At 42.9% G+C, this 15,475-nt stretch overlaps 1 protein-coding gene across 1 annotated transcript; it reads left to right on the plus strand.

Moving 5' to 3' along the window:
• The first annotated feature begins 952 nt into the window (after positions 1-952).
• On the plus strand, positions 953-1,807 carry LOC149122469 (translationally-controlled tumor protein). The gene has a single exon (XM_089312006.1). It carries the CDS (start codon positions 1,069-1,071, stop codon positions 1,585-1,587), a length of 519 nt encoding a protein of 172 aa, XP_089168132.1. The 5' UTR covers positions 953-1,068; the 3' UTR covers positions 1,588-1,807.
• The last annotated feature ends 13,668 nt before the right edge of the window (positions 1,808-15,475 follow it).

Below are 15,475 nucleotides of genomic sequence, written 5' to 3' on the forward strand. Positions count from 1 at the left end.
AGTGCTTGGGATTTAAAACTGTTGAGTATATTGCTTTGCTGGAAGTCCTATTAATTTCTTGCTGTACATTATTCATTTGGTATTGTGGTTTTCCATGATTCCAAGTTTATCCTCCAAAATAAAAAGTTTATGTGTGTGGAGTACCAAGATTTTACATGAATAGATATTGAAACCCTAACATAAACGTTAAAAGCAAGCACTAGGAAGTACCTCTGGACAATGTCCTTGTTCACCCAGTTTGCATTATAAGCATGCTGTCGACCACCAGGCTTGTTCCTCCCAGGCCCTCTCAGCTGCCTGAGGAAGGAAACGTGTGTGTGTGTTAACCGAAGTGTCTATCACATCTGACAAGCTGTCTATCACATCTAACACCTGTGTCGAGTGAAGCCTGAGTTCACGTTGACGTCACCACACATTAAAGCCTGACCACTGGGCCCATGCCAGCCTCCTCCCCTTATTTGTTGGTTAACCTCACTCAAAAACGTTAAGAATCTTGGCCTCCACTCAGTTTTCTCAACTGGTCCAATGCTACTGCACAAATATAGCATTATATAAATTGTTCAGGCTGGTGCCGCGGCTCACTAGGCTAATCCTCTGCCTGCGGCACCGGCACCCCGGGTTCTAGTCCCGGTCGGGGTGCCGGATTCTGTCCCGGTTGCCCCTCTTCCAGACCAGCTCTCTGCTGTGGCCAGGGAGTGCAGTGGAGGATGGCCCAAGTGCTTGGGCCCTGCACCCCATGGGAGACCAGGAGGAAGCACCTGGCTCCGGGCTGCAGATTGGCGTAGCTCTGGCCGTGGCGGCCATTTTGGAGAGTGAACCAACAGAAGGAAGACCTTTCTCTCTGTCTTTCTCTCTCTCTCACTGTCTAACTCTGTCTGTCAAAAAAAAAAAAAAAAAAAAAAAAAAAAAAAAAAAAAAAAAAAAAGAAAAGAAAAGAAAAGAAAAGAGCTTTTTTTCCGCCCGCTCCCCCCTACCCCCGAGGGCCGCTCCAGCTGCACCGCGCTCACTCTGAGCTCCGGGCTCCTGCCAAGCTAGCGCCGCCGTCGTCGTCTCCTACCAGCCGCCATCATGATTATCTACCGGGACCTCATCAGCCACGATGAGATGTTCTCCGACATCTACAAGATCCGGGAGATCGCGGGCGGACTGTGCCTGGAGGTGGAGGGGAAGATGGTCAGTAGGACAGAGGGTAACATTGATGATTCGCTCATCGGTGGGAATGCCTCCGCCGAAGGCCCGGAGGGCGAAGGTACCGAAAGCACAGTGATCACTGGTGTTGATATTGTTATGAACCATCACCTGCAGGAAACCAGCTTCACAAAAGAAGCCTACAAGAAGTACATCAAAGATTACATGAAATCAATCAAAGGCAAACTTGAAGAACAGAGACCAGAGAGAGTAAAACCTTTTATGACAGGGGCTGCAGAACAAATCAAGCACATCCTTGCTAATTTCAAAAACTACCAGTTCTATATTGGTGAGAACATGAATCCAGATGGCATGGTTGCTCTGCTGGACTACCGTGAGGATGGTGTAACCCCGTTTATGATTTTCTTTAAGGATGGTTTAGAGATGGAAAAATGTTAACAAAGTTGGCAATTTGGATCTATCACTGCTCATCGTAACTGGCTGCTGCTTGTCATCCACACAACACCAGGATTTACAGGAAGTGGGACTGATGTTATCTTGAGCTCCTCACTTATTTTGACCATGATTTACTTCAAGTGGAGGCATTGTTTTTAAGGCAAAAAACATTGTCATGTAGGTTGTCTAAAAATAAAATGCATTTAAATTCATTTGAGAGAAAGCCTATTAGTTTAATGTACATTTAAGCTAAATCCATCCTGTAGTGTGTTCCTGGAGAAGCTAAAGCCTGGTTTGTAGACAACTACTAGAAAGTGTAAGACTGTCTTCAGATAACTTCTACAGTGAAAACTGCTGGGACTGGAATATAAACTGAGAATCCAAAGTTAAATTCTGAATTACAGTAAAGGGAAAAACCATGCTCATAGCAGTGCCAACATTTGAAGTGGAGCCTTAACACATTTCATCACCTACAACGGAAGTAGCTAACTCTGGAAGAGATTACCAAAAGAATAAAGAGAGACTGATTGAGTTGAAAAAGAAAAGAAAAGAAGAGAAGAGAAGAGAAGAGAAGAGAAGAGAAGAGAAGAGAAGAGAAGAGAAAAGGAAAAGAAAAGAAAAGAAAAGAAAAGAAAAGAAAAGAAAAGAAAAGAAAAGAAAAGAAAAGAAAAGAAAAGAAAAGAAAAGAAAAGAAAATTGTTCACCCAAAGCCGTTGGGAAACTGTTGACTAAAGTGAAGCCTGTAGTTCCTTTTGCCTCCAGACTTGGAGACCCAGCTCCCTTCCGAGGCAGGCGGGCCAGTGGCTCTTCTTCAGGGAGGCTGCTTTCCATGTCTGCAATATAGTTAGATTCTCCTGTCAAGCTTTGTATTTCTGCCTGGGATTCCCTAAACTCTCAGATGATTCTTTCAAGTTTGCATCATTGAAGTTCAGCATAGAGTTCTGTTTCATCGTCTCCACACTGCTGTGGGGAACAGTCTCATTGTCTAAAATTCCTCTGGGTTCCCTCTTTATCCTACCCACACTCCCAAAGCTTATACACCCACTGACATTTTTAATGTCTCTATGGTTTAGACTTTTGAAAGGAGTATATAATACTTGGGGTACTCACTGTATAGACTTTTTGACTGACTTATTTAGGGATATACCTTTAAGGTTTCTACATTCTTTTCATGAACTGCCAGCTCATTTATTTTCTTTAATTAGTAGACCTAAGTTTTAGGTGTCCAGAAACATTGGGCAGAAAGCACAGAGAATTCTCCTATGCCTATACACCTCCCCTGCACAAATTTGTTACAATGGATGAACCAGTACTTGTGCATTATTATCAACCAGAGTCCATGGTTTCCATTCGGTCCTCTCTTCCTGTGGTGGGTCCTGACACATGCATCATATAATACATTCATAATCACAGTAGCATACAGAGTGGATTCACTTGTGCTTCCTCTTCTCTCCTGACAGCTCCCTGGTAGCCACTCATCATTGTACTGTCTCTGGGATTTTACCACTTACAGTGTCTTATATTTGGAAGAATACAGCATTTGTCTTTTTCAGAGTGGTTTTTTTTTATATCTTTTCTTGTGTTTTCATCACTGGAAGCTTATTTATTTTTATCTCTCAGTAATATTCCTTTGAATATATGACAGTTTGCTAAACCTTCCAGGTTTTGTCACTTACGAAAAATGTGAATCAGGAATATGTAAACCTCATGTGCATGATTTCATGACATAAATGTTTAAATAGTTTAGGTAAATGCCAAGGAGCATAATTGCTGGATCAAATGATAAGGTTATAATTTGTTTTGTCAAAAGCTACCAAGCTGTCTTCTGCTTTCTAACATTGAGAGTCCTGTTGCTCCACGTCTTCACCAGGACTTGATATCATTTTGTTTGTTTGTTTCAGCTACGCCAATAGGTGTGTCATGAAGTCTCAATGCTGTTTTAATTTTAATTCTTTAATGACATGATATTCAGTGTCTATTCATATACTAATTTGCCACATGTATATTTTTTGAGGAAGTGTCCAGAATTTTTTCTGATTTTTAGTTGTCTGTTTCTTATTGTTGTGTTTCTAAGAGTCTTTGTATATTTTAGATATGGGTTCTTATTTAGATGTGTGTTTTGTGAATATTTTTACCTTTATTTGACCTTTATTTTCATTCTTATGACTGTCTTTCACAGAGTAGTTTTTAGTCAATAAATTCAATTTATTAGTTTTCATTAGTGGATTATGCTTAATCCTTGGACACCTAGACTTCCAATTCTATTTTCTTCTACAAATTTTATATTCAGCTTTAGGATGAACTTGGAGTTAACTTCTGTCAAAAGGTATAAGATGTGTATCTAGAGTCTTATTAATTTTTCATTTTTGTATATGCACATTCAATTGTTTCAGTGACATTTGTTAAAAAATTATCTTTTATTCATTGCAATGTCTTTGAAACTGTGAGTAGTGTACTATATTTGTCTGACTCTATTTCAGGGTGCCCAATCTGTTCCTTGATTAATATGTCTCTTACTAATACATGCTCTTTCAATTAATGTGGCTTTGTAACAGATTTTAAGCTGGGTAGTGTCTACCCTCCAACTTTCATTTTTCTCAATATTATGTTGACTATTGATATTTTGACATTCCATGTACAGTTTAGATTTTGTTTCTTGATGACTTCACAATAGTGTGTTGGAGTTTCAATTGGTACTGTGCTGAATATATGGGGCTATTTGGAAAGAGCTAACATTTTAACAACATTAAATCTTCCAATCCATGAACACTAAATAACTCTTAAATATATGGTGTTTGATTTTTAATCAGTTTTGTAGTTTTCTGCATATACATCCTCCTAGACATGCTTTTTTCAAGCTTATGCCAAATTATTTCAGTTTGTGGTAATTTTTTTTTTACTGTTGTAAATTTCAAATTTCAATCCTTCATTGCTGGTATAGTCAGTAAGCAATTGGCTATGTATTGACATTGTATTGTGTGATCTTGTTGTGTTTGCTTGTTAATTCCAGGAGCTTTTGTTTATTCTTTGAGTCTTTTTTTATGTAGACAATCATTGCATACATGCACAAAGACAGTTTTATTTTTCAGTTTATAATATGTATACCTTTGCTTACTTGTCTTAATGCATTAGTTAGGACTTCTAGATGATGATAAATAGGAGTTCTGGCAGAAGATTTCTTTAGCTTTTTCTCAGATGTTGTTGGAAAAACACCCAGTTTCTCATCACTATGAGCAACATTAGCTGTAGCTGTTCTTCATCAAAGTAAGAAACTCCCCTTCACTCATAGTTTGCCATGTGCTTTTTTTTAACCATTAATGGGTTTTAGGTTTTGCAGACTTAGGATTATATTTTTTTTTTTTTTGATACAATTCTATGGTATTCCTTTGTTTTTAGAGCATGGGTTTGGTGAATTACATAAATGGATTTTCAAATGTCTTTTGTTTAAATATTAATTTTTTATTTTTTGACAGATTTTCTATTTTTTTGATAGGCAAGGCCACAAGAAAGGGGACGATGAGAGAGAGAGAGAGATAGAGAGCACCAAACATAGGGAGTACTGGTTCACTCACCAAATGACCAGAAAAGTCAAATCTGGCCCAGGCTGAAACCAGAAGCCAGGAATTCCATCCTTGTCTTCCTTGTGGAAGACAGTAACCCAAGCATGTGGGTCATCATCCACTATCTTCTCAGGCTCTCTTGAAAGACAGCTGGGACTTGGCTGGCACCGCGGCTCACTAGGCTAATCCTCCTCCTTGCGGCGCAGGCACACGGGGTTCTAGTCCTGGTCAGGGCGCTGGATTCTGTCCCGGTTGCCCCTCTTCCAGTCCAGCTCTCTGCTGTGGCCAGGGGGTGCAGTGGAGGATGGCCCAAGTGCTTGGGCCCTGCACCCCATGGGAGACCAGGATAAGCACCTGGCTCCTGCCTTCGGATCAGCACGGTGCGCTGGTCGCAGTGTATCGGGCGTGGTGGCCATTGGAGGGTGAACCAATGGCAAAGGAAGACCTTTCTCTCTGTCTCTCTCTCTCTCACTGTCCACTCTGCCTGTCAAAAAAAAAAAAAAAAAAAGACAGCTGGGACTCAACCAATGCTCTGAAATTGGATGCAGGTACCTCAAGCATTGGCTTACCCTAGTACAATATCGCGTGAGCCCCTGATTTCTGAATACATGAATACATTACGAGCATTGTATAAGTATGTTCCAGTTGGCCATCTTTATATTTTTTATTATGTTAATGTCTTCTTGTAGACTTGAATTAATTTTACAAGTGTATTTCTTTTCTTACGATGCCTGTATCTAATTTTATGGTCTGAGAAATGCTGATCTAATAGAATGAACTAGGAGAAATCTATATTATTATACTATCTGATATCTGGATGACATTGAAGATAATTTGTCTCTTTTACCTTTTTATTTTTCTTAAGATTTATTTATTTATTTTGGTTTCAGAGGTAGAGGGAGAGACAGAAAGAGACAGATATTCTATCTGCTGGTTCACTTCCCAGATGGCCAGAGAAGCCAGAAGCCAGAAGCCAGGAGCCAGGAGCCAGGAGCCAGAAGCTTCATCTGGGTCTTCTACATGGTGTCGGGGGCCCACATACTCGGGCTATCTTCCACTGCTTTTCCCAGGCCATTAGCATGGGGCTAGATTTGAAGTGTGTATCCAGGACATGAGCAGTACCCATATGGGATGCCGACACAATGCTAACCCCATCATTTCTATTTTAAATATTCAGAAAAATGTATTAGTGAAACCATTTGTGTCTAATGCTCTCTTCTGAAAGTTTGTAATTATTGACTCAATTTCTGGAATAAATATATTCATACTGTACTTTTCTCTTCATGTGAACTTTAGTTGGTTATGTGTCTGGGAAATGTCCTATTTCCTTGAGGTTTTTAAATACGTGAACATGGCTTCTTCATAATGATATTTTTTCTTGTTAAGATTTATTTATGTATTTTGAAAGTCAAAGTTGTCGGGGGGTGGAGGTGGGATAGACAGGGAGAGAGAGAGAGAGAGAGGAGAGAGATCTGCTGATTCACTGCACAAAATGATCACAATGACAAGGACTGAGCCAGGCAGAAGACAGGAGCCAGGAGCTTCATCCCAATCATCCACATGGGTGGAGGGGCCCAAAGACTTGAGCCATCCTATGTTGCTTCCCAGGCTGTTAGCAGGGAGCTGGATCAGAAGTAGAGCAGTCGGGACTCGAACTGGCATCCATATGGGATGATCGTGTTTGAGGTGGATACTTATCTTGTGACGTCACGAGGCCAGCCCCAACCCTCATAACCCTCATTTTTAAAAAAAGATTTATTGATTATTTGAAAGACAGAGTTAGGGGGGGAGAGAGAGAGAGAGAGAGAGAGAGAGAGAGAATCTTCCATCTGCTGGTTCACTCCCCAAATGTCCACAAAAGCCAGAGCTGGGCCAGGACAAACTATGAGCCTAGAACTCCATGTAGGTCTCACATGTGAGTATAGCAGCCCGAGGAGTTAAACCATCTTCTGCTGTCTTCCTAGATGCATTAGAAGGGCTGCTGTATTGGGAGTAGAACAACCAGGTCTTGAACCATCACCCATATGGGATGACATCATAACAGGAAGCAGCTTAATCTGCTACACCACAGGCCAGCCCATAAAACATTCTTCAATTATCCTTCGTAACATCAAAAGGATCAGTGGTGTTGAAGTATCACATGGTTCTAGTTATAGCATGGAAAGGGAGACTATTCAGGACCATTGTGATAGGGAACTAGGGGTAGGAGTGTCTTTAATGTGCTGTCGCAGGGGGACTGTATGAATACTCTGGTGGCAAACATTAAGATATTCTTTAGAATACCTTAAATTCTTCACAATGTTTTAACAAATTTTGTGGTTCTCAGACTATGCTTTGATATGAGAATTTAGGTCAATAAGGGTATCATTTCTTTTGTTTCAATCTTCTTTGCATATTCTCAGCCTTCCATATCCGTGCTTTGAACAAGGATTTTATTCAAAGTAGTTACAGAAATTGTACTTACTTATTTTGTCTCTGCCTGTCATGTGTTAGTCTAACACCAGCACCCATACCAGCTGCACATTGTTCTCAGACCCTCTCTGACCAGGTAACCACCATGTGAATGAAGCTGGGCTCCCTGAGTCCTATTACAATCAATTAGTTCTACCCTGTGAACTGAGTTACAGCAAATAATTCACTGGGTTTCATTAATGGAAAAAATTGAGACTTATTTAAGAATCTAGGAACATATTGACACATCGGAAGTATCTGGGGATGAACTTGAATCTCCCTTTTTGGAAACCCTACTACAGTCCCACCAGAGAGCTGGCCTATTGAGGAACATATGGTATTGCCCTTCCCCAATCAATCATAAAAAGAAAGTTAGAAATGTGCCAGGGTATTCCAATACAATCCCATCAAGGTTGCATGTACCAATGCCATCTCACTAGTCCAAGTGATCAATTTCAGTTCACAATTGATCACATTGATAGGTCTACGTATCAAAGGGATCACACAAACAAGACTAGTGTCTGCGAATACTGATAGAATAAAAAAGGGAGAGAATGATCCAACATGGGAAGTGGGATACACAGCAGACTCATAGAATGGCAGATGTCCTAAACAGCACTCTGGCCTCAGAATCAGCCCTAAAGGCATTCGGAGCTGGCTGAAAAGCTCATGAGAGTATTTCAGGCATGGAAAGCCAAGACACTCTGGAAAAAAAAAAAAAAAAAAAAAAAAAACCTAAATGAAAGATCTCTGTGAGTGAGAGTGAGATCCCAGTAGAAAGAACGGGCCATCAAAGAAGGAGGTACCTTTCTCTGAAGGGAGGAGAGACCTTCCACTTTGACTATGACCTTGTCTAAATAAGATCAAAGTCAGCGAACTCAAGAGCCTTCCATAGCCTTGGCAACTCATGACTAGGGCCTAGGGAGATTTCTGACACCATAAACAAGAGTGTCAAATTGTTAAGTCAACAACAGGAGTCACTGTGTACTTACTCCTCCTCATGTGGGATCTCTGTCCAATGTGAAGTAATGCTATAACTAGTACTGAAACAGTATTTTACACTTTGTGTTTCTGTGTGGGTGCAAACTGATGAAATCTTTACTTAATATATACTGAATCGATCTTCTGTATATAAAGAGAATTGAAAATAAATCTTGATGTGAATGGAATGAGAGAGGGAGCAGGAGATGAGAGGGGTGCGAGTGGGAGGGAAGTTATGGGGGGGAAAGCCATTGTAATCCATAAACTGTACTTTGGAAATTTATATTTACTAAATAAAAGTAAAAAAATTCATAAAAATCAATCAATCAATAAATAAATAAATAAATAAGAAAAAAATAAAGAAAGGTGTTCTCTTTTAAAACCACTTTCCACTACCAACTTCCCCCACCAGTTCTGACCTGCCTCATCTAGACAGTTACAACCCCTTTTGACAATCTTCCCATCTTCTGTCATCAACTACATAAGCAATGCAGGAGAGCTGTAGAAACAGCCCTTACCACCTGTTAGAAAAATAAAATTGATTAGGATCCCTCACTGTCCTGTCAACTGGCAGACCCAGGGCTGCTACGACTCAGAACTGCTGCAGCTCTGCCATCTGCCTGGTTGGCTGTGTTTCACTAATTGGGACAGTATGCTTCTATAAGGTGCTGGGGGTGCAGCTTGGGGTGGACCTCTTAGAGCTCAGCTGCCACTATAAACAAGCAAATGTGTCTGCTGTGTACTTCCGCCCATTGCTGTGACTATAAAGAGGTATAAACTTGCAAACGTCTTCAAACTTGTTCTTTGACCTGTCCAAATTCTAACCTGATTTTTCTGGAGCCACGCTATCAACTTGCATTTGGTGTAGTCAGCAGAAATAATCTTAGGCCAAAATGGAGCTTTCTGCCTCAAAAGAGGGTAGGATGCATGAACAGCTAGTCATGAGTATGTGGTATTCGATAGCCATGACCTTGCCTGCCTGGGTTTACCCCCACCCTCGCCAAGATGTGGACCAAGTGGACCAAAGTGGATGGCTCACCTACTAGGTGTGGAGAAGGCATTGTATGTCCTTGGATAAATATTAGGTAAGAAGGATGCCCTGGTGGCCAGAGCCACTGGGTAGGACCTTCTAACTGCCTTGTGGGCTGAAACTGATGCTATATTGCAGGTAGAGACACAAGAACAGGGCCTTAAGCTCACCTTAGAAGAAGTAAGAGAGGACCAATGAGCAAAAGAAAGAACCAGAGACAACATAATGATTGCGGTGATTATCTCCTTGTTCTGAGAATAACACTGCCTCCAATGCTTTACAAGGCCTATCCAGGGGTCACCCAGAAGATAAAGCCTATCAGTCAATGGCTCCTCAGGAGCAGACACCATCCCTGCCTCCATGTCAGGTGGTAGAGCATTTGGTGTTTCACCTGTATAATCAGGCAGGGTGGGTGGATTTGCTGCCAGTTTTAGGCAAAAGGCCTCTGAGTTCACTGATCCTTGGTTGTTCCAATAGTGAGATATAGGGGTGGATGGGATTTTGCTGCTGGGGCAGGAAATGGAAAAATTGGCATCTTTGATCATGCATTCAGCTTTGCAGCCATGACTTCAAACTATCTATTGCATGATAGAGAAGCATTCTCTTTTAGATTAGATTATTGCAAGAGCTCCAATGGTGTAATCCAATGCCATTTACCTGGGGATGTCAGCAGGTGGCAGGCATATGATGAATTACAACTGTTGTGACAACTTGGGTGTGTGTAATGCCATCTATTACATTGGGATTTATGGGCCACATGAAGAAGTTTTCTCTGTAAGGATGCCGGATCTGATGCTGCAGACTGTTCCCTCTGCCCTGTTCATCCCCATGGTGGCCATACCAGCTCCATATGTGGGACAGGTTGTCAATGTGATTGTCTATACTGTTGTGGATTTGGCTGATTTGGGAGTGGCTGAGACAATGCATACATGGAAGGGGGTGCAGGCCACAACCTGGAAGAAGAGGAAGGGAAAGGACCAATTAATGTCACTGAAACCCAGATATGGGTTGATCACCTGGCGTCAGAGTTAGACACAGACAAGCTAGATGGACAGATTAATAAGATATTGCTAGAATTATGGCACAGTTAAAGCCAGAACAGTTCCAGCCTCTTAGGAAATACAATTTGAGTAAAGCACGCAAGGGTGTACCAAGGGCATTGGTTGACACAGGGGCTGGTTGTACATTACAGTACAGCAACACAAGGGATTTCTTGGATCACCAATAGCCATAGGTGGATATGGAGGATGCTCTATCTAGGTAAACACAGTAAATCTGCCTTTGGAAATAGGTATCTGCCACCTTAGAAATACACACTGTATGCATCTCCCATACCTGAGTACATACTGGGCACTGCTGTCCAACAGGGCATATCGTTAAAATTACAGTTGGGGGAGTTCTACCTGCAAATGTTTGTGGTTAAAACTATACTGAGGGAACATGCTGCCCCACCCTCTCTTAATGATACTTAGGCAAGTGACAAACACCAAGCAATACAAACCACTACAGTGACATAAGGAAATTACTGGAATAATCCTAGACCTGGAGAAGGTGGATATTATGAGACTGACACATAACCCATTTAAATCACCAGTTTGGCCTGGAAAAATGTCAGATGTGACATGGCATATGATGATGGATTTCTGAGCGCTTAATAAGTCATTTCTTCCTTGTATGCAGCAGTTCCAGCAGTGAGTGACGTCATGGACCATCCCAGCCATGAACTTATCATTAGATTTTAGATCTAGCTAACGCTTTCTTCTCTGTAGACTTATCACCCAGGATTCAAGACCTGTTTACCCTCACTCAGGATGGCCAGCAGCGAGTGTTAGTGGTTATTCCGCAAGGCTCCTTACACAGTCCCATCTTGTGTCGTGGTTTTGTAGTGGCAGATTGGGCACAGAGGCCTGGCCTTTGACAGTGCTTATGCTCCATTCTGAAGATGATGTGATGCTAAACGGTAACTCTCATGTCGGTCTGGAAGCAACTATTCCCACTTTTCCAAGCCATCTCAAGTTATGCGGCTAAAAGGTCTATGAGCCCAAAATGCAGGAACCAGGTCTGTCTGTCAAATTCTTGGGAGTTGTCTGGTCGAATGAGACAAAAGTGAGGAAATTTTAGACAAAATCCAGACCTTTCCCATCCCAAGGACTCTAAAGGAGTCACAGGAGTTCGTAGGATGGGTAGGATACTGGAGAGTGTTTATCCTGCATCTGCCACGAGTTCTGAGGTCCTTGGAACATTTTGGTAAAAAGGGATGTCAGAGGGGAGTGGGATGAACAAGCGGCCTTCACAGGAACTTAGCAGAATGGGCAACCTGCCCAGGCCCTTAACATGTTTGATCAAACCCACCCATGTGAACTTGACCTGCAGTGTGATCTTGAACTGAAGTGTGATGATGTCACTGGAGAAGGGTTTGGATGGGGCCTTTGGCAGTGGCACGAAACACTGAGAGAGCCCACTGGGTGTTGGTCTCAACTGTGGAAAGGAATGTGGACTCAGTGTTCCTTAGCTGAAAAATGGCTTGCTGTAGTAGATGCAGGCTTGATGGCCACTGAAAGCATAATGGGCAGTGCCCCTGTTATTGTGCACCATTCTAGCCCCATTGTTGTCTTGGTAAGAGACTGGGCAGTGCAGATTCCCACAATGTGAGACCTACCTGCAGCAATGTGGAGTTTTTCACACAAGCCCAGTGCAGGCTAAATTACAAGTACTTTTGAGTCCTGTGACATATATGACTAGCAGCAAGCTCCCCAAGCCCATGTGCCATGGAGTACCTAGTCCATACCTTGAAGGAACCCCACAGTTCCTTGCAGAGACGTGGTACATGGACAGATGCAGCAATGTATGCCCCATGCAATGGACCATGATGGACTTTAAGCCTTTCACCATGATAAGTTGGTGGGCATCAGGTAATCGTCAGATAAGTCAGTGGGCCAAACTATGAAGAGTATGGATGGTTGCCACCCATGAACTTTTACAACTGGACTGTCAAGGCCTGTGTAGATAGGGACATGACATGCAGAACACTGGGCAGTTATTCACTGACCTTTATGGTTCACTGACCTTTATGGGGCAAAGCCATACAGGAAGACGTGTGGGGATGGGACCCCAGAAGGAAATCACTGTATGTCATGTAGTGGGTCAGCCGTGCAGCTGGACTGCCTTGGAAGATAACCGCAGGCATTGACCAAAACTGCACTTGGTTGGAAACATGAGGTTCTTCTAACCTGTACTCATGTGAAGACTTTAATCCTGGAATGGTACAATAAACACACCATGGTTGGGATATTCTGTGTGGAGTGGTTTGAGCTCACATTCTACAGAGGCAGTACAGTTATCTGTAGACATCCCAAAATGTATAAAACAAACCAGGAATACGTCTCCACCTTTGTGTGTCTTACAAGCTTCTATATCCTATGGATGATGCACAGCCCTATAAATTTGGTGTTACCTTCTCACTTGCAGTTTGTTGCTGTAGCTTATATTGTTATGGCCTTTGAAGGAATTGGCCCACACTCCTTAGACACTCCTCACACAGGGACTCTCCCAGAGGATCACACACACATAGATTACAAGGTGAGGAGCTCTGGAGAGATTGAATATTGGGGAATGAAGTTATTCAGGCTTGCTCACTCTCTACAACTGGCAGACCCAGAACTGCTAAGAGGAGGAACTGCTGCAACTCTGTTATGTAACTGTGAGAGACTATTGTCTCGAAGCTTCTATAAGGAATTAGGAGCACAACTGGGGGCAGGCCTCTTAGCAGCTACTGCTGCCATGAGCAAGAGGGTGCGTTTGCTGTGCACTTTTGCCCACTGCTGTAAATATTAAGAGGTCCAAACTTGCAAAAGTCTCCAAAGTTGTTCTTTGACCTGGCTGAATCCAACCTGATTTTCCTGGTGTGGAACTCCTGACTTGCAGCACCCATTACCTTCTGTCAGTTGCATTTTTGCATGGCAGAATATAGGTCCCACACCCCTTTTGTATTTGCAAGGGAATCTGAGAATTTAGATTTTGTTTTCTATTGATGAGATACAGGACACAGAGATTTTTTTCAGTGATGGTAGCTTTCAATCAGCCATCACATATGTCGTATATCAGTTACTCTTACTATGTTTACCATTTTTGTCTTTCGTCGCATTTCCTTTTGCCCCACTTCCGGGCAGTCTCTCTCAACAGGACTGCAGGGCTGACAGCTGTTATGTCATTCACTGTCGATTGCGCTATTACTGGGATTTTGTTTCCTTTCCCGTTTCCTAGAATGGACCTGATCTATGACCCCCACAGAAGCAGGCAACACAAGCAAGCAGTTATTGATAAGTGTCATGCAGGGTATTCAGGCTCTACAATGTGACTTACAGTTTTTTGTGTTTTGATTTTGAAAATTAGTACCCTTTGCAAAGATTGCTTCTTTGGCCTCATGCCAGAATGAACGGTGGGAAGAGAGTAATAGCATTGTTAGGACCCTAGCTCCAGGATGCTGGTCTTTACTTTTCTAGGTGCTGAGCCTGCCACACTGTTACTAAAGAGATGCTCAGACTGCAGAGTGAGCAGCAAGAGACAACAGTAGCAGGAAAACCCCAGCTGCCTGGAGAGCAGATCATCGTCTCTACCCTCTGGAGTGTGATTTCTTTTTTTTTTCTTTTTCTTTTTTTTTCTTTTTGACAGGCAGAGTGGACAGTGAGAGAGAGAGACAGAGAGAAAGGTCTTCCTTTGCCGTTGGTTCAGCCTCCAATGGCTGCTGCGGCCGGCGCACCATGCTGATCCAAAGCCAGGAGCCAGGTACTTCTCCTGGTCTCCCATGGGGTGCAGGGCCCAAGTACTTGGGCCATCCTCCACTGCACTCCCTGGCCACAGCAGAGAGCTGGCCTGGAAGAGGGGCAACTGGGACAGAATCCGGCGCCCCGACTGGGACTAGAACCCGGTGTGCCGGCGCCGCAAGGTGGAGGATTAGCCTAGTGAGCCACAGCGCCGGCCGAGTATGATTTCTTAACAAACAGTTGTGGAAAAGTGCACACGCTGGGCTCCATTCCCACCCACACGCTGATTTGGGAGGTCTGTGTTAGTGCTCAGGCACCTGCCATTTATAAACAAGTACTGCTTGTGATTCTTAAGTATGATTTTGTTTCAAACTCTTGTCTAATGGAAGCAATACCAGTATGTTGGGGGATAAGATTGGGAGAGCTGATATGCCATGTTTGGTCAGTGGCCTGGAATGAAAGACAAGAGAGTAATGCATGTGCACCTCCCAACTCTGATCTCCAAAGAGCACTTACACAGAGACAGTGGGAGGGCATGAAAGCAATGGGTAGAAAGAACCACGGCTTAGGCAGGCACCGCGGCTCACTAGGCTAATCCTCCGCCTTGCGGCGCCAGCACACAGGGTTCTAGTCCCAGTCAGGGCACCGGATTCTGTCCCCGTTGCCCCTCTTCCAAGCCAGCTCTCTGCTGTGGCCCGGGAGTGCAGTAGAGGATGGCCCAAGTGCTTGGGCCCTGCACCTCATGGGAGACCAGGAGAAGCACCTGGCTCCTGCCATCGGATCAGTGCGGTGCGCCGGCAGCAGCGCACCAGCTGCGGCGGCCATTGGAGGGTGGACCAAGGGCAAAGGAAGACCTTTCTCTCTCTGTCTCTTTCTCACTGTCCACTCTGCCTGTCAAAAAATAAAAAAATAAATAAAATAAATAAAAGAAAGAACCAAGGCTCTACTTCTTCAATATTCTGGCAACCAAAACATTGAAAACAGCATAAAATATCTGAATTCTGAAAACTAGGAACACATTCTATCATTTTTATATTATTTTAAGCCACTGTGCATATATGATTCTTTGTCTAAATTCTCTTTACTAGCAATATTTATTTGTAAGA

The sequence above is a fragment of the Oryctolagus cuniculus genome, chromosome 13, assembly GCF_051225735.1.
Source record: "Oryctolagus cuniculus isolate XC-2025 breed Fujian yellow rabbit chromosome 13, ASM5122573v1, whole genome shotgun sequence".
Taxonomy (NCBI): Eukaryota; Metazoa; Chordata; class Mammalia; order Lagomorpha; family Leporidae; genus Oryctolagus; species Oryctolagus cuniculus.